The sequence below is a fragment of the Bos indicus genome, chromosome 8, assembly GCF_029378745.1.
Source record: "Bos indicus isolate NIAB-ARS_2022 breed Sahiwal x Tharparkar chromosome 8, NIAB-ARS_B.indTharparkar_mat_pri_1.0, whole genome shotgun sequence".
Classification (NCBI taxonomy): domain Eukaryota; kingdom Metazoa; phylum Chordata; class Mammalia; order Artiodactyla; family Bovidae; genus Bos; species Bos indicus.
In genome coordinates, this window is record NC_091767.1 from 51,098,368 (window position 1) to 51,124,257 (window position 25,890).

At 39.0% G+C, this 25,890-nt stretch overlaps 1 protein-coding gene across 2 annotated transcripts in view; it reads left to right on the top strand.

The window, feature by feature from the left end:
• The window catches only part of OSTF1 (osteoclast stimulating factor 1), a 61,192-nt gene that overhangs the window by 29,922 nt on the left and 5,380 nt on the right, over window positions 1–25,890 (top strand). For both annotated transcript variants that reach the window (XM_019966076.2, XM_019966075.2), the window contains exons 2-9: window positions 1,461–1,507; window positions 8,171–8,221; window positions 11,127–11,190; window positions 13,019–13,072; window positions 14,551–14,658; window positions 15,558–15,607; window positions 19,296–19,374; window positions 22,541–22,639. In XM_019966076.2, the coding sequence (XP_019821635.1) occupies window positions 1,461–1,507; window positions 8,171–8,221; window positions 11,127–11,190; window positions 13,019–13,072; window positions 14,551–14,658; window positions 15,558–15,607; window positions 19,296–19,374; window positions 22,541–22,639 (552 nt within the window). The remainder of the gene's footprint in view (window positions 1–1,460; window positions 1,508–8,170; window positions 8,222–11,126; window positions 11,191–13,018; window positions 13,073–14,550; window positions 14,659–15,557; window positions 15,608–19,295; window positions 19,375–22,540; window positions 22,640–25,890) is intronic.

Consider the following 25,890-nt stretch of genomic DNA (forward strand, 5'->3'; position numbering starts at 1 on the left):
TATAGTTGATTTATGGGCTTCCCAGGTGGCTTAGTAGTAAAGAATCTGCCTATCAAGCAGGAGGCAAAGGTTTGATCCCTGGGTGGAGAAGATCCCCTGGAGAAGGAAATGGTAACCCACTGCATTATTCTTGCCTGGGAAATCCCATGGACAAAGGAGTCTGGCAGGTTACAGTCCATGAGGTCGAAAAGAATTGGATATGACTGAGTGACTAAAGAGCAGCAGCGGTTGATTTAAACGTCCTGTTGCTTTCAGGTGTACAGAAAGTGAATCTGTTATACGTGTATCCACTTGTTTTCGGATTCTTTTCCCATATAGCCCTATACAGAGTACTGGGTAGAGTTCCCTCTGCCACACCGTGGTCCTTATTAGTTATCTGTTTAAAATGTACATAATTTCTGAAGTAGTCTTCCCACCGTGGGAGCCACTGTTCCTAATGGTGCTCTTGGACTAGGCGGTTATCTCTAAAGGTTCTTCCAGTACTGAAATTGAACTGTTGTCACATTTTAAGTAGGTCTTTGATTTTGATATTTGTAGGCTTTTCCCTATACTATCTTTGTTCTTATCAATTTATTTAGCAAGAATTTATTAAGTTCGTACTATATGCCAGGTAGGTGCCAGGAGATTGAACAGGTCAGGGTTCCTGCCCTCACATGAGACAGGCTTGCACATCAGTTATTTCTGATACCAGGTATTCTGGAAATGCAGCGAAGGGACATATAAAAAGGGAGATGGCTTGGCAGAACAGAAGATGTGTGCTGTTTTGTTATGTACTCAGTTGCTCAGTTGTGTCCAACTCTTTGCGGCCCCCTGGACTGTAGCCCGCCAGGCTCCTCTGCCCGTGGAATACTGGCGTGGGTTGCCATGCGCTCCTCCAGGGGATCTTTCCCATCTAGGGACCAAACGCATGTCTCTTGCATCTCCTGCATTGGCAGGTGGGATCATGGTTTGGTAGAACAGAGGATAGTTCTCATGAACATGACTCATTTGTGGATTGCACTCTGTTGTGGGACTTCATGGAATCATAGATTTTTCCAACAGGTAGTTTTTTTCTTTCTGGTATTTCCTTTCTCTTGGAAAATATAAAATCATGAGCCATTGATTTAAGAATATTTAATTACTGTTAATTTTCCCAGTAAGTATCTTTATGTTAAACTTAGATCTTTGGGTTGGAGAGGCTTTACATAGGACAGAAGCTGAGTACAAATAATTAGGTAGCTCCTGTTGTTTGAGAGAGGGAAGCAAAATCACCCCCCAGAGGTGTGTGTTTATTCATACTTTAATTTAACAAATATTTAAGAAAATACCTTCTATGTAGAAAAAACATTTAATTCCAAAATAATTTCTCAAGAGGCTTTTAGTTAGGGAATTCTGAAGAATATAAAGGATAATAAATACTATTTACCAAAAATTAAGAAATGAAAAAACTGATCATGTGTTTTTTGTTTCCTTTCTTTTAGGGCAAGTTAAAGTGTTCAGAGCTCTTTATACGTTTGAACCCAGAACTGTAAGTATATTGGTCCCAATACTGACATAAAGGGACTTCCCTGGCAGTCCAGTGGTTAAGACTGTGTTTTCACTTCAGGGGACACAAGTTTGATCCCTAGTCAGGGAATCCTGCATGCCATAGGGTGTGTACTTCCTTTTGTCCTAAATGGCCATGACCTGCTGCAACCCTTGAATTGACTATGGACAGAGTCCCATGTGGTTCAGCCCCCTTCTAAGTCCTCCTGTCCTCTGCTCCTTCCTCTTGGTGGATTATTCCAGTCTAGATTTGGTGCGCAGTAGAACTCACCTATGACCTCTTTCTAGACTTATGGCTCTGCACCCCTCTAAACTCTGATTACACCCTTCTTCTTCCATAAAGACTTTCTGATCATCCCCCAGTGGAGTGAGATGTCTGTCCCTGCTCTGAATTCTACACTTGGCTTGAAATCCTGCTTACCAGCACAGTGTCTAGGGTGGAGAACACAGGGGTTTCAAGCTGCCAGTAGCTTTAGGACCCACTCTGCCTCTTTTAACAGCTGTGTGACCTGTTAAATTCAGAAATTACCTAACCTCTGTGCTTCAGTATACTTTTCTGTGAAGTGAAAGTTATAATAATAATTTCATAGAATTTTAATGAGAATTAAGTGATATTATTGTGTAAAGCTGCTATTACTATTAAGGAGTCATTGTTACTGTTAGAAGGAGTGCTATGCTATGCTATGCTAAGTCACTTCAGTCGTGTCCGACTCTGTGCGACCCCATAGACAGAAGCCCACCAGGCTCCCCCGTCCCTGGGATTCTCCAGGCAAGAACAGTGGAGTGGGTTGCCATTTCCATCTCCAGTGCATGAAAGTGAAAAGTGAAAGTGAAGTCGCTCAGTCGTGTCTGACTCCTAGCGACCCCATGGACTGCAGCCTTCCAGGCTCCTCCGTCCATGGATTTTCCAGGCAAGAGTACTGGAGTGGGGTGCCATTGCCTGTGATTTCTATATTCATAGACTCTTGTTGTTCAGTCACTAAGTCGTGTCGGACTGCAGCACACTAGGCTTCTCTGTCCTTCAGTATTCCTGGAGTTTGCTCAGACTCATATCCATTGAGTCAGTGATGCCATCCAACCATCTCATTCTCTGTCTCCCCCTTCTTCTCTTGCCCTCAGTCTTTCCCAGCATCAGGGTCTTTTCCAATGAGTCAGCTCTTCACATCAGGTAACCAAAGTACTGGAGCTTCAGCTTCAGCATCAGTCCTTCTAATGAATATTCAGGGTTGATTTCCTTTAGGATGGACTGGTTTGATTTCCTTTCTGTCCAAGGGACACACAAGAGTTTTCTTCAGCACCACAGTTTGAAAAAAGCATCCATTCTTTGGCACTCAGCCTTCTTTATGATCCAGCTCTCCAGCTCTCTTAACACATATTTTTGATTGGTTGATACATTGATTACTTTAATTCAACTCCAGTTCTACTCCAAGATGGAATCTCTACTGCTTTTTAAAAGTCTTAGTTATTATCAAATGCACAGGAGAAAATATAATTCATTGCATGCTAAGTCGTGTCCAACTCTATGCAACCTTATGGACCAGAGCCTGCCAGGTTCCTCTGTCCATGGGGATTCTCCAGGCAAGAATATTAGAATGGGTTGCCATGCCCTCCTCCAGGGAATCTTCCCAACCCAGGGATTGAACTTGCATCTGTTATATCTTCTACATTGGCAAGTGGGTTCTTTACCACTAGTGCCACATGGGAAGCCCATTTAACTCATTCGGGTCTTTGTTTTTGACCACAGCACACAGCCTGCTGAACTTCCCCAACCAGGGATTGAACATATGCCCCCTACATTGGAAGTGTGGCATCTTAGCCACTGGACCACTAAGGAAGTCCCTACCTCATTAGGTTCTTTGAATATTCCCCATTTAAAATGCTATTTTTAATATCCATGGTCCTGAGGATCCTGGACTATAGAGCAGTGCTGCCAATTCATTCTGTATGTACTAGATGGTCATTAATGACTACCCCATGCCCTGCTGGCCCCACACTCTGCTCCTCTCCATCTCCCCTCAGTCCAGATGTTAATGGGGAGGCATCTGGCTGAGCAGGTAGCCCCTAGGTCTTAGAGGGTCTTCCTGACTGGTTAAGTGCCTGTGCTTTACCAGTTGTTCAGTATTTTAAACATCATCCCAGAACTAGGTTAGTCTTACATTTGTTTTCTGAATGAGAATTTCTGTTAGACAAACTCAGTTTGGTCTCTCCCCTGAGACCAAGTAGCTGTCTTCTCTAGTGGGATCAGTGTACTGCCAATACATCCTAAACTCACCTAAAAGTCACTGAGACAAAGCAAGTTGGAAGGGCTGAGCTGTGAGAATATCGCTGACATGTGCAGTACCCCAGGAAGACCTGGGTCCAGTTTTTTGCTATTGTACTACTCTCAGGAATAGGCACAGCAATGCCCAGCTTTCTTGGTGAGCCACTGAACAAGTAGGACACTGGAAGCTTGTCGCTCCTGGTTCTTCTGGCCAATCTATTTCTTCTCTGTCTTGCTCGAAGGTAAGGTAGTCCTGGCACTACCCAGCCTTGTTTGGTTCTCATTTCTTGCCCAACCCTCAGTCTAATAAACCACCATATAGAGGTCCTGCAAGACTGGATAGACCAGTGTACAGTTGCACTGATGCAGAGAGGGCAGCATTTCCTATGTGCTGGATTTATGTTGATTTCTGCAAGGAAACCAGTAGGACCCACCTCTATCATATAGTGCTTACTGGACTCCTCTAGGTTTGCAGCACTATCTGTAGTGGAAGGAGCCCTAGAATGGGATTCCAAAAGCTGTTAGGAGCCCAGCCCTACCACTCACAAACTGTGTGATTTGTGGCAAGTTCTTGAACCTCTCCAAGCCTGCTTGTGAGATGGAGATTATACCCATGACCCAGCCCTCCCTTAATGGATTGTTGTAAGGATCAAATGAGATTAAGTATGCTTTGCAGGTATAGGGTACTGCTGTTGATTTTGCTGTATTGCATTATGTTGGGCTAGGGTAGGGAGAAACAAGAGATAATTTCCACAGCCATTGCCTTTTATCCTGGTCATGACACCATGGCAACCAGTAATGGCTATGCAAGATGCTCCGGTATGACAGAAAGCAGAGGTGGCACTGAAGGACAGGGACCCCAGAATCTGCCTGTCATGGTTCAAGTTCAGTGTCTACTGTGTACCTGCTGTGTGGCCTTGGACAAGCTCCTCAGTTCTAATGTGATGATAAGAATAGCACCCACTTCACAGTGTTGCTGGTGAGATTATAAGTGTCCAGGTCAGTGCCTGGCACATGGTAGTACTATAAAGTGCTAATGAAAGCATCTGTAGTGAATTTGATCTTTTTTCTTTTATTAATTCTTGGGACTCCAGATTGACAAAAGTGAAAAATTTTAAAAGGATGTCACAGTCTTTCCAAAAATTTTCATAAAATATATATTTGCATAAACCAAGAAAATTAATGCCTTGAGAATTATATGTTACCAAGAATATATGGAATAGGAACAAGGATATACATTACCAAGTTTGTACTCATCGCCATAACATCCCAGTGGCCAACAAGTAGGAGACAGGAAAAAAAATATGGTTAAAAACCAAAGAACAAACTGGAAATAGAGAAGTGCTTACTTGATTGTGTCACTCTTTTCCCATCATATTCCGTGAATATGATGCCAGGAATTTAAAAGTGGATCCTCATTGAACAGTTTACATTAAGTGTCCCACAAGTGGTTTCTTAATGGAAAATATGAATATTGGAGATAAAAATCTAACTTTTAAAACCATGAAATTGCCTTGTTGTCTATACTGCCAGCAGTCTGAAGAATTTGATGGAGCACCTCCTTAGCTCAGTTAGGGAAAACTGCTCCTAGTTTCTTTGCAAGAAGATATTTTACTCTTACTAGAGAGTAGCATTGTGTGCTGGGAGCTATTGATTAAAAAGAAAGTAAACCATCCATTCTCTTTTCTCTGGCTGAAAAATAGCAACACTTTTTCTACCTGACTGAAATCGACTGCCTATTGTTGCTGCCTTAGTTGAAAAATAAGTCTGATCTAATACATGGCTGAGGCAGACACCGCTACTGAACAGCATTCATTAATTTAAAATCTGAAATAGCGCTGAGAAGTTTTGAAATGACTGTACTTGGTGACATTTTACAAATCATGCATTTTACCAAACCATGAATGACAATAATTATTTGAGACCATACAATTTAAAATATTGAGGTAAAATTCACATAAAACTAACCACTTTAAAATAAACAGTTCAGTGACATTAGTACAGTCACAATGTTGGGGAGCTGTCACCTCTGTCTATTTCCAAAATATTTTTATTATCCCCAAGGAAAACCCTGTACCCATTAAATGCTTACCTCCCACTCTTCCAGGCTTTATTCCTTTTTATGATGAAGACTAATAACAGGGACTCCCGCGTGTGTGTATATGTGTGTGTGTGTGTGTGTGTGTCTGTGTGACTCTGTGTTCTTTGTTTCTTTTTAAGTCATTTGTTTGGTTCTTTGTTAAAATGTACCTTTTTTTCAAGGGTGAATGATCTTTGTGGAAATTTAGGCAAACTTGACCTTTGTGATTTTAGAAGGTCAGAACTGTCGGTAGAGATGACTGTGTCACTTACACATAAGCACTGATTGAGGAGGATTCATTATTAGACATAAGTGGGCAAGGTTAACTTCTATTCAAGACATTGAAGTCTTTCAGAACTCTTAGAAACTCAGTTACTCCAAAAAAATGCGAAGTTTTCACATATACCCTGTTTTCTTTACTTCCTTACGTTCTGCTTTTTGCTCTCCTCCCATTCTTTACTGTCATCTAAAGGAGAGAGAGTCTATTCAGATTGCCAACGAAGGCCAATCTTACTGTTGTAGGGGTGGCCGCTGTGTCCTGCCGGGGATGCTGTGGTGGAAAGTGAGTTCCCTTTCTGGCCTCTGACAAGTAAGCCAGTTTGCAGAAGGGAACTCCTAAAGTAAATAGTTTGTTTCTCTAATTACTTATTATTTCCATCACACATTGGTTGTAATATTGAGCATAGATCATCAGAGCATTTTAGAGAAAGATTAGAGAAAATCTTAGAAGGCTTTACTCTCTTTCTTCTAAATGCCTATTTGCAGTAATTTTAAAATGTATGCCATTAATCTACATAGGTTCAGCTGATTTTGCATAGATATACTATGTGTAAGTCTAGTGTCTGCAGATCGAAGTGTAAATTCAACAGATGTTTCAGGAAGTGCTTTCTAGAAGAACTCAAACATTTTTTGGTTTCCTTAATCGTTTGCTATTTTATATATGAATGCATATTGCATCTAAATATTTATGAATTGTGGTTGCTTAAAGCATGATATACTATTCATTTATATTCAAGGAAAATAAAATAATAATAGAGATTATCTCTGAAACTAAATAAACTACTGGTACAGAGTCACATTTACTGCCCAAGTCTGCAGCTGAGAGAGCTCAACAAAAGGAAAATGAAAGAGTGAAGTAAAATTTGTTTCACTAGCATAATTGTTATTTGTATGGAATAGTAACCATAATCAAAAATATCAAAGCCTTTAAAAAATATTTTTCACACTAAAATTATGAAAGTAGTCCATGCTCATTATAGAATTTTATTCATAATTTTGATCTTATCCAGTGTGAAATTTTGTGCCCTACACTTTTCACTCAATATGGTAATGTAAACATTTCCCAATATATGAAACTTGCTCTCAATAGATATTATATATATATATGTCTGTGTATAATTTTTTTTTTTTTTTTTTTTTTGGTTGCATGGCTTGCATGATCTTAGTTCCCTGACCAGGGATTGAACCTGGGCCATGGCAGTGAAAGCACTGAGTCCTAACTACTGGACGACCCGGGAACTCCCTAGACATCATTTAATTTAATAAAGTTATGCTGATAAATGTTATCTACTGATGGGAAAAAGAAGATGTTTAATCAAAGTGCCTGGCTTTATTCAAAGAGTTTGGTTGGTCCAAAAGCACATATTGTCCATGTAATCAATTAACCCTTTAGAACTGCTTGTGGTCCAGACTGAGTTACTGCTTTATATCTTTCAGCTCTTTAGCTTTATTAATGGTTGAATTATTTATTAACTGTTTTCATATATGAGATGTTCATTCTCTCCGAGCATGAAGAGATAAGGTAATGGTTTTCTCAAAATAAGTAGATAGTGATGTTGATATGAAAATGTTTAGATTTGAAGCCTAATCATTTTGGAGAGAGCCAAACTTCTAGCTGTTTTTTCATGGTTTTAATTGTAGACATTGATCCTTTTATGAAAATATATATATCACCATTTGAAATTTTATAGTAAGAAACTTTTATTAATAATCCTGTTTTGGCATAAAAGTGCCTTTCTTTTATTGTGCAGGAAAATAAGATGTGTGTATGTGTGTTTGTGGAGCTGGGAATTCTTATTTGTTATGTTAAATCTTTGAAGCTTCTCATGGGAAGATTCACCTTATACGTATGTTAATTTGTCAATAATGTTTTGTTATGTGGTTATGTGCAGATTTAAGTATGTAAAAATCTATGCTGCCTATAAGGACATTTTAGAATTTGGAATTTATGTAATTATTTTCATGATTGTGTTCTAATTCATGAAAAAAATCGCATAGAGTAAAACTTAAAGTTTTTTTTTCTTCAGCCAGATGAATTGTACTTTGAAGAAGGTGATATTATCTACATTACTGACATGGTAAGCCCAGTTAATATTTTTTCATACCAGGCATGAATTAAAGATATATAAGACTATTTTTCAGTACATTATTTACATGTACAGCTTTATAGAAATACATACACCCAAGTCGATTCACTTAACACAATTTGTAATAGCATAAGATCGGAAGTAACCCTTATGTCCATCAGTAGGAAAATAGTTGAATGAACTTTGCTGTATATACAAAGAAAGTATTATTCAGCCATAAAAAGGAGTGAGGAATATCTCTATATAATATTACGGGGTAATTTAAGTGAAAAACAGCAAGGTGAAAAAATTGCAGATAGTGTGCCTTTTCTTATCTAAAAAAGGATGAGAGGATATACGTATACTTATTTTCCTCAATTTAAAATAAAAAGTCAACGGAAGAGTTACACATTTTTAAAAAGTAGTTTCCTCTCTGAAAGGAAAGGGAAATAGAATGGAGGAAATATATAGACGGAATAGAGACTTGTAAAAAAATTACATCTTGTTTTGGAGAGCACACTTTGTAATCCTGTAAAACTTTTGTGTAGTTATAAAATTGAATGATAAAAAAGCAGTACCTGAAAATGAAAAGCAGAATGAATCAAATGAACTTAGTTGTATCCCAGAGAGGTAGAACACACAGAAAGGAACTATTTCAATTGACTTTAAAACTCGGCATTTTGACTGAATATCTCTAGTCAAATAATATAAGGAACAGAAAGAACTGCCGCCCCCACATTATAGACTGTTTTTAATTATGATGTTGTTGGAGAAATGTTGGTATTGTTATTCTGAGATTGCTGCAAGCATGTTGCAGTTTAGAGCAAATGAGTCATTAGGTCAATGATGTAGAAAACTGGGAGTTTCAGTCTGCAAGAAAGGGTATATAGATAGATATAAGATCAATGAACTTAAGTAGCTTTACATTTGAATTCAAAGTGTGTTGTTTTTTACCTAAAAGAAACAAAAATATTTCTTAATCTGTCCTTTGAATAGGTGAAAAAAAAAAAAAAAGACCATCCTGATAATAATATATTTCCCATTAAAAGAAAAAAAGTTCTTTTGAAAAATGTCTGGTACTAGGTTGAGAGCAGCAGAGGTATAAGATAAGCCCAGGACATCTTCCTATTAGAAAGCAAGGAAGCCAGCAAAGACTATGAGGGTCACACTGGAAAAACACTGGAACTAAATAGAAGAGGCTGCCACTAGTCAAAGATAGGACAATTTTAGCAATCAGTTAGGGCAACAATCCCAAGGATTGAAATACATCTACTCTGTTTAAATTCATGAGCTCCTAATGGTACTTAAAAACAAAACTAAACATCATTGGTCAACCTGAGAGAATGCTAGGGAACCAACTTTTTATTCTGGCAACTGTTAAGGAAAAGAATCAATATTTGTTCTGCCTTTTCTTTATGAACTTTATCTCCGGGTCACGTGAGAGTTGATGAGGAAAAGTTTGTCTTTAAAGTAATATTCTAGTTATTTAAGGGCTTTCCTGGTGGCTCAGCAGTAAAAAAATCCACCTGCAATGCAGGAGACACGGGTTCAATTCCTGGGTCGGGAAGATCCCCTGGAGGAGGAAATGGCAATCTCATGAACAGGAGAGCCTGCTGGGCTACAGTCCACGGGTTTCCAAAGAGTCAGACACAGCTTAGGCACTGAGCATGCAAGTGCATACTAGTTATTTAAATGAAGAAGGAATGATAGAATTAGAATGTCACCATTTGCAAGCCTTATGAAATAATGGATCCAGATGCTCATCATTGGTTACTAATGCTACAAATAGAGAGACCTAGACACTGAATGTCTCCTGATGGAAGAATCAATGCTACAGATGAAATAATCTTGCTGAAGTTGAATCTGAATCTAATTAAGCCTTTAGAACTAATCAACACTTTTTAAACAATACAAGGTGCAAAGGAGCACATTTTTTTTTATAACAAGGGATGCAACATGCAAAATCCAGACTATTTGAAACTCTTCAGAACAGCTTCTTCAACAAGCATATTGTGAAGGAGTGAAAAAAAAAATAAGTGAAGGGGGAAAATATAGACTAAAAGAGACGTAAGAGACAAATCATCCAGTCATAGTGTTTGGCCTTATTATGAGACATATCAGAAAATTTGAATATTGTACATATTTGATGATATTAAGGAATTGTGGAAAAAACTCTAAGCTGTGATAATGGTATTATCATTATGTCTTTGAGAAAGTCCTTATCTTTTAGAGAATCATATTGAAATATTTACAGATAAAGAAGATGATGTCTAGAATTTATTTCAGAATAATCTGAAGGGGAGGGGAGTTGTAAGTGAGGTAATACATTAAACAGTATTGGCTATGAGTAAATAATTCATGCAGTTAAGAAGTGGCTATGTGTAGGTTCCGTACAGGTTTGCATTTTTTTTATGATTAAAAAGTTACCAAAAAAAACCAAAAGTGAAATAAAGAGATCTTTAGAAAATCAAATATATGTATATCTTGAGACTAAGAAATTAGACTTTGGGCAAAAAAAATCCTATAGATAGTCTGAACTAAACATAATTGTTTTACTTCTCTTTCATATTATCTTTGTGTGATTTGTTTGAACATTGGAACTCTTCGATTGAAGTGTATTTGATTTGTTACAGGCAGATGTGTGTATATTTGTAATTTAATGATAAAGGGAATGGATAACCATAAGTAAGGAAACAAGAAGCTTGACCAATGTGACCAGGGCCGATGGAATTACTGTTCAAAGCAGTAACTCCACATTTGAATTGGAAGCGTGTATTTTATCTAAAAGAAGACAAAAATATCTCTTGCTCTAGCCTTTGAAAAGGCTAAAATGAGGCCAGCATGAGCCACATGGTTTTAATAGTGATTGAATGTAAACTGGATTTGGTGCCACTTAATTTAACTCTTCTTTCACCAGAGTGATACCAATTGGTGGAAAGGTACCTGCAAAGGCAGGACTGGACTGATCCCAAGCAACTATGGTAAGATGGCTGCAGTGGCTTTCTTGGGCTATATTCTGTGCATTCTCGATTATCTGGTTCCTGAGACCTTTCTGCTTTCTCCTATGGCTGAGAAATTGATGGAGTCATTGCTAGTCTGAGACATTTTCTACTCTGAGCCTTCTCTTAATAGAGTGGTCATGGACCCTGGAGGTGCTTGAACTTGACTCTTTGGCTTAAGAAAATACCCATTGTAACATTCTTGAAAGAACTTAAGGTTTCCAGGGAAATGCTTTTGGCTTTACTTTATTCAAGGTTAGAACATTTTTCTTTTTTTTTACTTTCTCTTTTGTTTTTTAGACTAGCCCTTTCTTTAGTAAGTTACTCTGCCTTGTTATGTTAATTAATGTCTGGGGCAGTGATGTTCATTAAATGAATAATAGCACAGTGAGACGTGAGCCCTTGCCATGAAGCCACTTCTAGTTGCAAGGAGGACAAAGCAGACTTTGATAGAAATCTGCAAAGTAAAAAGTGTACACAAATTGATAAACCAAGGGTCCTGGTTTTTAATTCTTCTTCTACTCCTAACAATGAGGGACCTTACTTAAGGGACTTATCTGGTGCCCGTGGGACCATTTCTCCATCTGTATCATGAGAAGTTTGATTCAAATCACTTCCAAGGTTCCTTTGGACATTTTAATTAGATATATCCTTGGACCAATAGTGCTTGCATCAGGCACTAGTTCCAAACACTGTAAGGTGACTTACGAAATTTCTAGGAAGCACTTCACAGTTCCTAGGGGAGGAGAGGGGAAAGGAGGAGAGGGGAAGGTTGCAAAGAAGAGGAGGGGAGGGGAGGAGACAGAGGAAAGGAGTGGAGGGGAGCAAAGGGGAGGGAGAAGGGAAATGAGTGAGGCTAAGCCCTTCACACAGGGGCCTCACTTACCTGGTCTAAGGGCCATATCATTCTGGATTTTAAAAGGCTTTAAACATTTCTACACTCCTCTTTGAAATCCCAAATAAACAACTTCTGTGCACTCCCTTCCCAGCTGCTCAGAGACACCGAGGGTGCAATATGTTCCTCAGTTGCTAGATCCCTGGTAGCCAAGGGAGTGTCCAGTTACAGCCCTCTGGTGGGAGGGGTGCATCTGAAGTCTCATTTGAGCAACAGTCTTCATGTGGTCACTCCTGCTGATTCTGTGACAGCAGTGAACACACCTTTCTTAGAGGCAGGTAGGCGTGCTGATTGTGCTGATTGCCCTTTCTGAATACAGAAAGCAAAATATTTCTGCTTTGCCCCACCCCTCTTATGCATGCATACAAGGGAAACAATTATTTTCAGCCATCTTCAAAGCAGGGTGTTTTTAAAGAATGTAAAAATGAATCTCGAATGCTTTTGCAGTTTCCTGACTAAATTTCTTGTTGAAATATTTGAGCAAGCTAGTATGCAGGCCTTGGATCTGTGTGTTTTTATTTATTGTTGTTCAGTTGTCCAGTAGTGTCCAACTACTGCGACCCCATGGACTGCAGCCCACCAGGCCTCCCTGTCCCTCACCATCTCCCGGAGTTTGCCCAAGTTCATGTCCGTTGTTTTTATTTATACTTCGAATTAATTACTGCACTTATTTCTGTTTATACTCCCAGTTAATTGTGTTATTGTCTTAACTTGGTTTCTTTTGACACATTTAGCTTCTTTCAAAGCATAAAACATCACTTTGATTTTCTGCCATTTTTAAAATCCACAGTAAGTCAGGGTAGCTGTATGGTGGAAAGATCCTGGCATTTCTGAAGCTTGGGTACTAAGCTGGTTTCACGGAATCCTTTGAGTGGCCTTCTCAGCATTGATTTGCACTTTTTCTTTTCAATCTAGTGGCCGAGCAGGCAGAATCCATTGACAACCCATTGCATGAAGCTGCAAAAAGAGGTAGGTATGATTCTTTTTGATTGAGATAAACAGTACTGTTAAACACACAGATAATAATTATATAGTTTGATGACTTTTGACAAATGTATACACCCGTGTAACCAACACCCAGGTCAAGATCCAGAACATTTGCATTATCCCAGAAAGTTCCTTTCCTAGTTAAATCCTTGCCTCCCACAAAGACAGGCTCCATTCTGCCTTCTTTCACTTTACAGAAATGTGTGATTTTAATTTTTAAAATGTCAACAAATACTTTTGAGCCCCTTACCTGCCTTGTGCTTAGTGGCAAGTGGAAAGGCATGGTCTGTGACTTTCAGAGCTTAGAATCTAGCAGGCAGAGATGTGTGTAGCACATCTTTACAAGACGTGATAAGGACCGTTGTTGAAGTGTGGGTCAGTTAAACAGGCTCTAGAGGCCAGAGTGAGTAACTGGCCTCATTCTGGGCAGAGGGTTGGGGCTTCTCAGGGGTCTAGGCTCTGGGAGAGTGTTGGTATAGGGCTGGTATGTATGGGAGGATGGACTTGGGGAGGAAGGGAGCCACCGGAGATGGGATTTGAATTGGGCTGGCCAAAAAGGGTTTGGATTTTTTCTGTAAGATGTTATAGAGTACATGGGACTTGATCCTATTGATCAGTGGTTCTCCACTGAAGGGTAATTCCTCTCTTCAGACTTTGGGCCATTTGGCAGTATCTCGAGGGATGCTGGCACCTTTTGGGTACAGGCTGGGGGTGTCACTCAACACCCTGCAGTGCACGGCACTGCTCCCATAACAGAGAATCCTCCAATGCCAAGTGTCAGTTTGGGCCACTGTTGAGAACCCTGCCCTAAGATAATGGGGGTTGTTGTCAGGCTACAGTAAGCTCCCATTTAATTTTAGATTTTCTTGAAATCTGAGTATATAAAAGGAAATTATTGGTTTAGGATTATGTGTAAATATAACTACTAAATCGACATTTTTAAATTTCTAGATATTTAAAAAAAATTTTTTTAAGTAAATATTTAGGGCATTTAGCCAGAGGATTTTAAATTAATAGCTATACTTTAACATAAAGAACAGCACTTAGAGTAGGTTATTTAGTTTTTATGTCCTTGTAGGAACTGAAAGTGTGTTTTAAATATGAATATGAGTAGTGTCTGCTTGTTCTTAGGTTTGATTGTTTTTTTTTTCCTCCTCAAAGTTTTAGGAGTTCACAAAGGAAAAACAGTTTTTTCCACAGTGTAAAAATACCTTAAATAGACCCATTTTAGCAACTGTTCCCATTAACCTACCATTAAAAATTGATGTGAATGCTTTCCATTAATAAACTGGAAGTCAAGATGCACCATAGAGAATGCATTACAAGGGCAGGTTTTAATTTCACACTTGCTGACTAATCCTTTGCAAATACAAATTTAGGCAGGATGAAATTGATTTAAAAGCAAAACAAAAAAATGAGAATATTTTTCATGTGTTTTTATAATTATAAAACGTTTTCAGGCAACTTGAGCTGGTTGAGAGAGTGTCTGGACAACCGAGTGGGTGTTAACGGTCTGGACAAAGCTGGAAGCACTGCCCTCTACTGGGCTTGTCACGGGGGTCACAGAGGTATTGCGTTTTGTTTGTTACCGTGAATGTCTTTGCCACTGAAAATGTGCTTCATCCAGGGGAGCCAGCGTTACAGAAATGAAAAAGAAAACTTGCTTATTCTTTTTAAATTCTTCCGAACATCAGCCTTTTAAAAGCCCAGTTCCTGAAAGTTCTGTAAAACTGTAGGTGGAATGTGACTGGTCAGCCTCACTGTGGGCACCTTTCCACTTAAAAGAGTGAAAGCTTCCTTTCCTCTCTCAGGCTTGGAAGAGCAACAGGAAAACAACAGTAATAGAAAAACACACCCCACTGTCTAACCTCACTGAAACAAGGGCCACAATTGACTCCTCTGGCTTAGTTTATCCCCCAAAGCTTTTACGATTTACATTCTAAGTTTAAGGTTTAGGAGAAAGACAGCATTTGCTTGAGTTGGTGATTCAGTTGATAACTTTCTCTCTTACAGTAAATAATAATGACAGATGGAATTTCTGGATGTATTTCAGCCTGGTGGAGAATCTACCGCAACCTACTCTCTTGCTCCCTCTCCCTACAACACACAGAAAATAATCCCAATAGTATTGGGAAACAAAGAATCCAAAAAGTTAAATAGCATGGCCAAAGGAAAATTTAAGCACAAATTAGTGATATGAATTTTAGGTACCCCAGCAAGTGTAAAAATATTCCTATCACAGATGTCATGTGACAATGCAAAAGCCAAAATATTTGAAAAAAATTATCCCTAAATAATTCTGTTTTTTAGAGTCTTAAGTCTTCTATTTACATAAAGGTTGAAAAATTTGTGATAAGGAGTTTTTTGAAGATTCTTCTAAAAAGAATCCTTTTAAAATTATTATACAGAGTCTTATCAGGCTTTTATTCCCATTCTTTAAAAAAGATTGTTTCTATTTGAATTTCAGATATAGTGGAAATGCTGTTTACTCAACCAAACATTGAACTGAACCAACAGGTGAGTTTGCTTACATAGAAATCGTTTAACCCGCTTGCCTTGCTCTCATAGTACAGCTTATAGGTGTGTAAAATCCTGTCGACGTCTTGAAACTCAATTTTTCCCATTTATTATCTTTCATAAAACTTTTAATCTAAATACTTCAAGCACATAGTTAAAAATTATTTTTGCATTAAAGTGCAAACTGTATAAAGCTCAGAATGCCTGCCACACTTCTCCTAGTATATCACTTTAAGCTTTTGGTGCTTTCCTCTTAATCTTCACATTACTGAGAAATATGTTTGTGGAGCTGTCTCACAATTCACCATCTTCATAAGTGTTTTGGGATCCTATCTGGTAGGTAGAGCGATCCATACTTGTCAACAGCCTGTCATCTTCCACCACCCAACTTCCAATCTCTCCTCCTTTGGTTCTCCTAATATATCATAATTTTTGGTTATATTACTATATGATGCTCATGGTATTGTGGCTGTTTCAATATTGTTCGCTGTTTATATAATTTCTTTTGTTTCTGTATTTATAGCCTTTTATTTAGTACTTTTTTTTTGTATCCAACAAAGACCTCTACACTGTTTTGTACTCTTTTGATATACTTTTCTAAAATGTATATGATAGTTGCTTTCTTGTTTTTCTTTCTGGAATCATACTGAAGGCCTCCATCTTCATCCTCTGATTGGAGCAACTTGATCTCTACTACTCTTTGATGTCTTCCTGGGAAACCCTTCACTGCCCTCCTGTGTTGTGTCCTCACTTTTCTAAACCCTGTGTCTTCCATTAGTTAAAGAACACCTTCAATAGCTTCCTGAGAAAGGGGAGCTTGGGCTTGATTATTTGGCTGATAGAATTCTGGGTTGAATCACTTGTATTTTTGAGCATGAACAGTAATAATTCAGCACTCTTTTTCGACCACCGACTGCCTCACTGTTTGGCCTGAGCACACCTACCAACTCCACCGTGGTGACGACAGAATGGCACAGGTTGCTTCTGGAAAGCAACATTTTTTTGTAAAGCAACATTCTTCTGTAAAGCAATATTCTTCTGGAAAGCAACATTCTTCACCTGTTAGGTGGCTTTTTGGATATGCATGCCCTTAGTGGCCTGGGCAGTTTCATGAGTGTTCTGAAAGTGAACATGAGGATTTGAACCTCTTGATTTGCATGATTTCTGGGTTTTTCCAGGTTTTTCCGGGGTTTTCTGGGTCAGGTGAATAGCGAACCATTTTTAGAGGTCACTGCAGGCCGCTTACCAGTAAAGCAATTATATACATATTTAAAAACATTTCCTGCTATTCACTGTACTGTATCTTTTCCCTCTGAGATCTGTTAGTTTGGTTTTGATCTTTCTTCAAATCAGTTCAGTTCAATTGCTCAGTCATGTCCGACTCTTTGCAACCCCATGAATCACAGCACGCTAGGCCTCCCTGTCCATCACCAACTCCTGGAGTTCACTCAGACTCACGTCCATCGAGTCAGTGATGCCATCCAGCCATCTCATCCTCTGTCATCCCCTTCTCCTCCTGCCCCCAATCCCTCCCAGCATCACGGTCTTTTCCAGTGAGTCAACTCTTCGCATGAGGTGGCCAAAGTACTGGAGTTTCAGCTTTAGCATCATTCCTTCCAAAGAAATCCCTGGGCTGATCTCCTTCAGAATGGACTAGTTAGATCTCCTTGCAGCCCAAGGGACTCTCAAGAGTCTTCTCCAACACCACAGTTCAAAAGCATCAATTCTTCGGCACTCAGTTTTCTTCACAGTCCCAACTCTCACATCCATACATGACCACAGGAAAAACCATAGCCTTGACTAGATGGACCTTTGTTGGCAAAGTAATGTCTCTGCTTTTCAATATACTATCTAGGTTGGCCATAACTTTCGTTCCAAGGAGTAAGTGTCTTTTAATTTCATGGCTGCAGTCACCATCTTCAGTGATTTTGGAGCCCAAAAAATAAAGTCTGACACTGTTTCCACTGTTTCCCCATTTATTTCCCATGAAGTGGTGGGACCAGATGCCATGATCTTCGTTTTCTGAATGTTGAACTTTAAGCCAGCTTTTTCACTCTCCACTTTCACTTTCATCAAGAGGCTTTTGAGTTCCTCTTCACTTTCTGCCATAAGGGTGGTATCATCTGCATATGTGAGGTTATTGATATTTCTCCTGGCAATCTTGATTCCAACTTCTGCTTCTTCCAGCCCAGTGTTTCTCATGATGTACTCTGCATAAAAATTAAATAAGCAGGGTCACAGTATACACCCTTGACGTACTCCTTTTCCTATTTGGAACCCGTCTGTTGTTCCATGTCTAGTTCTAACTGTTGCTTCCTGACCTGCATATAGGTTTCTCAAGAGGCAGGTCAGGTGGTCTGGTATTCCCATCTCTTTCAGAATTTTCCACAGTTTGTTGTGATCCACAGAGTCAAAGGCTTTGGCATAGTCAATAAAGCAGAAATAGATGTTTTTCTGGAACTCTCTTGCTTTTTCCATGATCCAGCGGATGTTGGCAATTTGGTCTCTGGTTCCTCTGCCTTTTCTAAAACCAGCTTGAATGAACATCAGGAAATTCACGGTTCACGTATTGCTGAAGCCTGGCTTGGAGAATTTTGAGCATTACTTTACTAGCGTGTGAGATGAGTGCAATTGTGCGGTAGTTTGAGCATTCTTTGGCATTGCCTTTCTTTGGGATTGGAATGAAAACTGACCTTTTCCAATCCACAGTGCCTCAAATACATACTGCCTTTGTCCATTCATGTTTGAGTGTGTCTAGAAGCTCTGTGTGCTTGTGGGGCTTACTGACTGGTAGGTTTCTCTGTAGGGTGAGATGGTGAGGTCCTCAATGTTTTTCTGGCTTATACCCAGATGCCAGTTAAAATAGTCACTTCTTCCTCTCTGTTGGGGCTGTTCAGCTCTATCAGAGCAGCATTCTCCAGCCTCCTTCTTGGGGTAGATGCTAGACTATACACACTGGGGCTGTGTTTGTGTGTGTGTGTGTGTGTGTGTACACTGGGGCAGTGGGGTGTGTGTATGTGTGTGTATATATGTGTATGTACAAGCTGGGGCAGTGGGGTGAGGGTATGGGGGGTAGGGAAAGGCAGCTAGGAGAGGGGTCTTACTGCTCAGTGTGTAGGTTTTTCAGCTAGCCCCCTGCTTTTAATTCCTGGCCTCATTACCACCTTCTCTTATGCCTCCAAGTTCCATAACCTTGGAAACTGTCTGGGTAATTTCAAAGTATGATAATTCTACCATCTGTACTGGGTCATCTGGCAGCCAGGAGAGAGAAAGGTGATCTGGGGTTTGGGGGTTCTAATTACTCAGTAGAAACACTTTCACCCAGTACTCTTGGTTTCACTCCATGCCTCCTTCCTGCTCCAGAGTCTCCAGTGTCTCCAATTCCTCATTCATGCTGATTTCTACAGGGACAGATCTGCTTGCTTCCTCCTAGTATCTCCGTCTGTGAGCATCTGCATTTCCACATGTGCTCTGCCAAGTCAGTTGCTCCTCCACCATTGCATTCCCTCTCCTCATATGACTCATCGCTCATCTCTTGAGTCTCTTTTCCCTCTTTGGAATTTTATATGGTTTTTTCACTTTATTCTCATTTTAGATTTACTTAGGCTAGAGTAAACCTAAATTTGTGTATATTTTCAATCCTCACTCTCTTTTTAAAAAATGCTACTCTCTCTTGTTATCACCATAGAACAAGCTGGGAGACACAGCTTTGCATGCTGCTGCCTGGAAGGGTTATGCAGATATTGTACAGTTGCTTCTGGAAAAAGGTAAAGTGTTTAGTTTTTCTGGTTTTGCATCACTCTGAAAATCAAACTCCATCCAATTACACCATTTAAAAATAGCAGGGAAAATAATGGGCTTCTTATTTTATAACCGGGATTTTGATTTCTGTCTGCATCATGGTGTTTTTCTGATAAGATAAAATTATTGAGGTGGTTTCTGTTTTTCATTTTAAATTAAAAGTTTGGTAAGCTTTAGCATTATAAATGTTACTTTTAGTAAGAATTTATTTTTCTGCAGGATTTAATCCTACATTTCTTCAGGATTAAAGGGACCTAGATGGAAGGTATGTGTGTGTGTTTGCATACATGTGTGTGCACACATACAGAGGAGATCTCTCTAAGAAAGCTGTGTGGGTAAAGTTGCTGAGGCCCTGGGTTCTCACAGGCAAGTCTTGATTAGATAAGAAAGGATGCTGTGGCACAGTGTCCTGCTTTGAGCTGAGCAGGTGCTCAGTGTACAGCAAATGAGAAGATGCCTTGATTCCACATTTTTACACAAGTCAGAAGGAACACTGAAATAATGGACTCAACCATCTATTCATCTGTCTGTCCCACAAGCTTTAGTTAACCCTTATAGGGGGCCAGGGATATCACCACACACTGCACCCTGGTCTAAGGCTATAATATAGGATCCTTGAGTTCCCAGCCTGCATGTCATGTGGAGGTACTGTCATTAGGGATCCTTGGAGCAATGTTGTGAGTTTTCGATTTAAAGTTTGTTGATGATGTGAACTCTAGGAATAAGAGATCAGACACCTTGATGACCTCTATAGTACCCCTCACAAGTATACCAAGAGCTGTGTTGTCTGCTATGGCAGTCACTAACCACACAGGTTGCTGAGCACTTGAGATGAGGCCAGTCTGAATTGAGATGTGCTAGAAGTGGAAAATGAACATCAGGTTTTGAAAACCTAGTGGGGAAAAAAAAGTGCTGTATCAATAATTTTTATATTGATTACATGATGAAGTGATAACATTTTGGATATACTGGGTTAAGTAAAATATATTGTTTAAATGAGTTTTACATGTTGAAAATGCAGCCACTAGAAAAGTTTAAATTACATCTATGGCTCACATAATTTTCTGTTGGGCAGTACTGGTTGAAATGGTTTTCTTTTCTGGCATCCTGTCTCTGAACATTTCCTGTCCTGACAGAAATTATGTATGTGAGTTCTCAAGTGTAAAATAAGATATGATTAATCACAGAACTGTGAACCCACAGAATGTTTGACCTGTAGCACAGCGAGAGAATGAGGTTTTGTATATAACCCCAGCTGTGGATAGATCTCAGGCTCTTGACGAGAGATTCTTCACACACAATCACCATATTCCTAATTAAATGTGCTTTCTCTCTCTTTTTCTCTTGGCTTTTTTTCCTTTTTTTTTTTTTTTTTTTTTCTTTTCTTGGTGATATTTTTGTGCCTTTGAGTTTTAGGACATTTATTTTTTGTTTACCAAAGAGGATGTGTTTGTAGAGAAAATGGCACTCTCAAACACTGTGGCAGAAAGTGTAAATTGGTAAGCCTTCTTGGAAGACAATCTGACAATAGCTAACAGAATGAAGACATACATATCCTTATATTTCAACGCTACTTCTAGAAAAACATCCTTCAGAAATACATAAAAGATGTGTTTCAAGGAGGTTCATGACAGTATTATTGTGATAATGAATATTAGAGTCTAAGTGCCTCTCAGAGAGGGGTGGTTAAATAAATCTTGGAACATCCACAAAATGGATTAATTATCAATGTTTAAATAGATTGAGTTATAAGTTCGTGTACTACTAAGGAACAAATAGCATGATATATTGTTAAGTTAAAAAAACCAAAACTAGTATGGCAGAAGCCAACACAATATTGTGAAGCAATATTCTCAAGTCAAAAAAATATCAAAACTATTGGTTATGAGTGAGGAGAGGGAAGGGGGAAGGATAAAATAGAGCTAGGGGATTAAAAGGCACAAAGTACTGTGTATAATAATAACTATAAATGGAATATAATCTTTAAAATTTGTGAATCACTGTTGTACAACTGAAACATATAGTATTATACATCAACCACACACCAGTTTTTTTAAAAAAGGAAAATACCACTGGCAAAAAAAAAAAAAACCCACATCAAATTAGACCAATACCTGTAGTATGATTTTGTATATGTGTGCACAAGTGTCTGTGAATGCACTCTTGCATGTAAGGGAGATGGGAGCTGATGCCCACTTGTTGGGAATGGTCACCTATGTGGAAGATAGAAGATGGGGAAGGAAGGGGTTAGTTGAGAGCTGAAATGATACATAAGCTTTTGTTTAGCATATGTCTGTATTTTCAAATCTTTGACAATGAGAATATATTTATGAATTCTGATGTAATTTGTAATAAAGATGGGGAAAAGGTGAGTGGAAGATGGGCTATGCAAACAATAGATTGCCTCCAGATTTCAAGGTTTACTAATTCTGCTAATAATGTTTGAAAGTATACTTAAGATAAATATTAATCTCCTCAAGCTCAACTCACATCGTCTTTTCTAAAGACCTTCTTGAACGAAAGAGGCAAAGGGTGTATAGCAAGGCACGTTGACTCTAACTGAGCTAGTGTTGTACATGGAGACAGTAAACTTCTCAGGGAAAGTTTCACACGCAGGGACTTGAAAGGAAAGGCTGTATTTCAATTGTATATAATTATTACAGGTGCAGCAGTAAGCTCCCTGATTAAAGATGCCAAATATGCTGTTGCTGTTTTGTGAAAGTTTTACTGAAAGAGCTTACTTTAGGGTCAGATGATTCTGTCCTTAGTTTTGCCAAAAGCGATGTTTTGATGGAAAGAGGATTGGCTGCTCTATAACTAACATCATTACTGTTTGTTATGTAAGAAAGTTAAGAGAGTAAATCCTAAGAGTTCTCATTACAAGGAAAACATTTTTTAATATTCTTTTAATTTTGTATCTATATGGGATGATGGGTGTCCACTCAACTTGTGATAATCATTTCATGATGTTTCATTATGCTATGTACCATAAGCTTATAGTGTTGTGTGTCAATTATATCTCAGTATAACTTGAAGAAAAGAGAGGAAAAAGAAACTTAAAAAAGAAAAAAAAGATTGGCTGCTACTATAGAGTCTTCAAAACACCTAATTTCTTTTCTTGTGTTGGGGAAGGTGCTAGAACAGACTTAAGAAACAATGAGAAGAAGCTGGCCCTGGACATGGCTACTAATGCTGCCTGTGCATCTCTCCTGAAAAAGAAGCAGGGAACAGGTACTTGATTTTAATCCTTTTCCCTCATAAGGCCGTCACGACTTAAGATTTATCAATTCAATATTGGGGAAAGTTTTTTCTTGCTGAATTCTACAGGTGATTCTAGAGTTAGATTTTATATCCTTGGTCTGAATCAGAACCTCCAACATGGACAAATATATCTATAAAAATAAATTTGTAGAGACATTGATCTTTTGCTGTGATTAGTATGTTTCTTTTATTCCTTGCAATCAAGTTCTAATTACCTTGCTTTCTATTATATTATATATATAAAGAGATATTTCTATTTCTTTTTATCAAAGAACCATTGTTTCCATACTTTTATTTTAGATTATATATATATTTTTAGATTTTTAATTGAAGGATAATTGCTTTACAGAATTTGTGGTTTTCTGTCATACATCAACAAGAATCAGCCATAGGTATACCCTTGTCCCCTTCCTCCCAGACCTCTCTCCCATCTCTCTCCCCACCCCACCCTTCAGCCTGTCACAGAGTACCTGTTTGAGTTCCCTGAGTCATACAGCAAATTCCCATTGGCTATCTGTTTTACACATGATATTGTAAATTTCTGTTACTCTCTTCATACATCTCCCCTTGTCCCTCCTCCCCTCCCACCTTGTCCATAGGTCTGTTCTCAGTGTCTGTTTCTCCATTGCTGCCCTGAAACTAAAGCCATCAGTGCCATCTCTTCAGATTTCATATATATGTGTCAGTATATGATATTTATATTTCTCTTTCTGACTCATTTCACTCTGTGTAATGGGCTCTAGTTTCGTCCACCTCATTAGAACAGATTCAAATGCATTCCTTTTTATGGCTAAGTAGTATTCCATTGTATATATGTACCACACCTTCTTTATCCATTCATCTGTTCCATGTGCTGGCTATTGTAAATAGTGCTGCAGTGAACATTGGGGTACTCGTGTCTTTTTCAGTTTTCATTTCTTCAGAGTATATGTCTAGGAGTGGGATTATTGTGTCATATGGTGGTTTTATTCTTCACTTTTTAAGGAGTCTCCATACTGTATTCCATAGTGGCTATATCAGTTTACAATCCAGAAATGCAAGTGTTCCCTTTTCTCCACACCCTCTCCAGCATTTATTGTTTGTAGACTTTTTGATGATGGCCATTCTGACTGGTGTGAGGTGGTATCTCATTGTAGTTTTGATTTGCATTTCTCTAATAACAAGTGATGTTGAGCATCTTTTCATGTGCATAGCCATCTGTAAATCTTCTTTGGAGAAATGTCTCTTCAGGTCCCTTTCCCTCTTTTTGATTGGGTTCTTTTCTTTTTTGGTATTGAGTTGTATAAACTGCTTATATATTTTGGAAATTAATTCTTTATCAATTGTTTCCCTTGCTATTATTTTCTCTCATTCTGAGGATTGTCTTTTCACCTTGTTTGTAGTTTCCTTTGCTGTGCAAAAGCATTTAAGCTTAATTAGATCCTGCTTGTTTATTTTTGTTTTTTAATTTCCATTATCTAGGAGATGGGTCATAGAAGATCTTGCTTTGATTTATGTCATTGAGTGTTCTGCCTGTGTTCTCCTCTAAGAGTTTAATAGTTTCTGGTCTTACATTTAGGTCTTTAATCCATTTTGAGTTTATCTTTGTGTATAGCATTAGGTAGTGATCTAATTTCACTCTTTTGCATGTGGCTGTCCAGTTTTCCCAGTACCACTTATTGAGGAGGCTTTGTCCCATTGTATATTCTTGCCTCACCCCACTCCAATACTCTTGCCTGGAAAATCCCATGGATGGAGGAGCCTGGTAGGCTGCAGTCCATGGGGTCGCGAAGAGTCGGATATGACTGAGCAACTTCACTTTCACTTTTCACTTTCATGCATTGGAGAAGGAAATGGCAACCTACTCCAGTGTTCTTGCCTGGAGAATCCCAGAGACGGGGGAGCCTCGTGGGCTGCCGTCCATTGGGTCGCACAGAGTTGGACACGACTGAAGCGACTTAGCGGCAGCAGCAGCATATTCTTGCCTCCTTTGTTAAAAATAAGGTACCCATAGATACGTGGGTTAATCTCTGGGTTCTCTATCTTGTCCCATTGGTGGCCTAAGTATTGGAGTTTCAGCTTCAACATGAGTCCTTCCAATGAACACCCAGGACTGATCTCCTTTAGGATGGACTGGTTGTATCTCCTTGCAGTCCAAGGGACTCTCAAGAGTCTTCTCCAACACCACAGTTCAAAAGCATCAATTCTTCTGCACTCAGCTTTCTTTATAGTCCAACTCTCGCATCCATACATGACCACTGGAAAAACCATAGCCTAGACTAGATGGACCTTTGTTGACAAAGTAATGTCTCTCCTTTTTAATATGCTAGGTTGGTCTAGGTTGGTCATAACTTTCTTTCCAAGGAGTAAGGTTTTTTGAGTGGTTATTGCTAAATATTTTTTATTTATGTATTCAAGAGTTTTATGATTATAATTTCTGTTGTAAATGATGGTATCAATAAGCTGTGATCAAAATTATTCTAGACTTTGGAAACTTATCTGGTCACAGTTCTGTGGGTGGTTTTTAAAGATAGAGTGTATGATCTCAAAGATAATATCTATTGATGTGGGAGAAGAGGTTTGAAAGGTTTACATGCACTTCTGAACAGTTTGGTGGTTTTGAAAGTGTGTTAACGGAAAGAAAAGGTGTTAAACACATTTGTGCCATTCATGATACTATTCATAAACTGGCTGTTTATTTGACTTCTCAGTATGTAGCCTATTGATTGTGCTCCTCCAGATTCATTCTGATACGGTGATTTTCCGAAAAGGAGTGCTGGGAGGAGTAGAAGGATGTGCCTTGAACTTTTCTTCCCATCCATCTCTCCTTTGTCCCTCTTTCATTCTTCATTAGCCTCCTGGCCCATGAGAAACCCAGAGGGGTTTAAAAAAAGGATGCTTGGTTGGAGAGAACATTTGAATTCAGTCCCCCTGCATTGGGAGCATTGATTTTTAGCCACTGGACTACCAGGGAAGTCCCATGGATACATTTTTACTACTATTTTCTAGAAAGGAACTGTGCTTAGTCACTCAATTGTGTCTGACTCTTTGTGACCCCATGGAGTGCAGCCCACCAGGCTCCTCTGTCCATGGGGATTCTCCAGGCAAGAATACTAGAGTGGGTTGCCATGCCCTTCTCCAGGGAATCTTCCTAACTCAGGAATCAAACTGGGGTCTCCTGCACTGCAGGCAGTTTCTTTACCAGCTGATCTACCGGTGGTGAGGAGGTGGGGGCAGGGGCA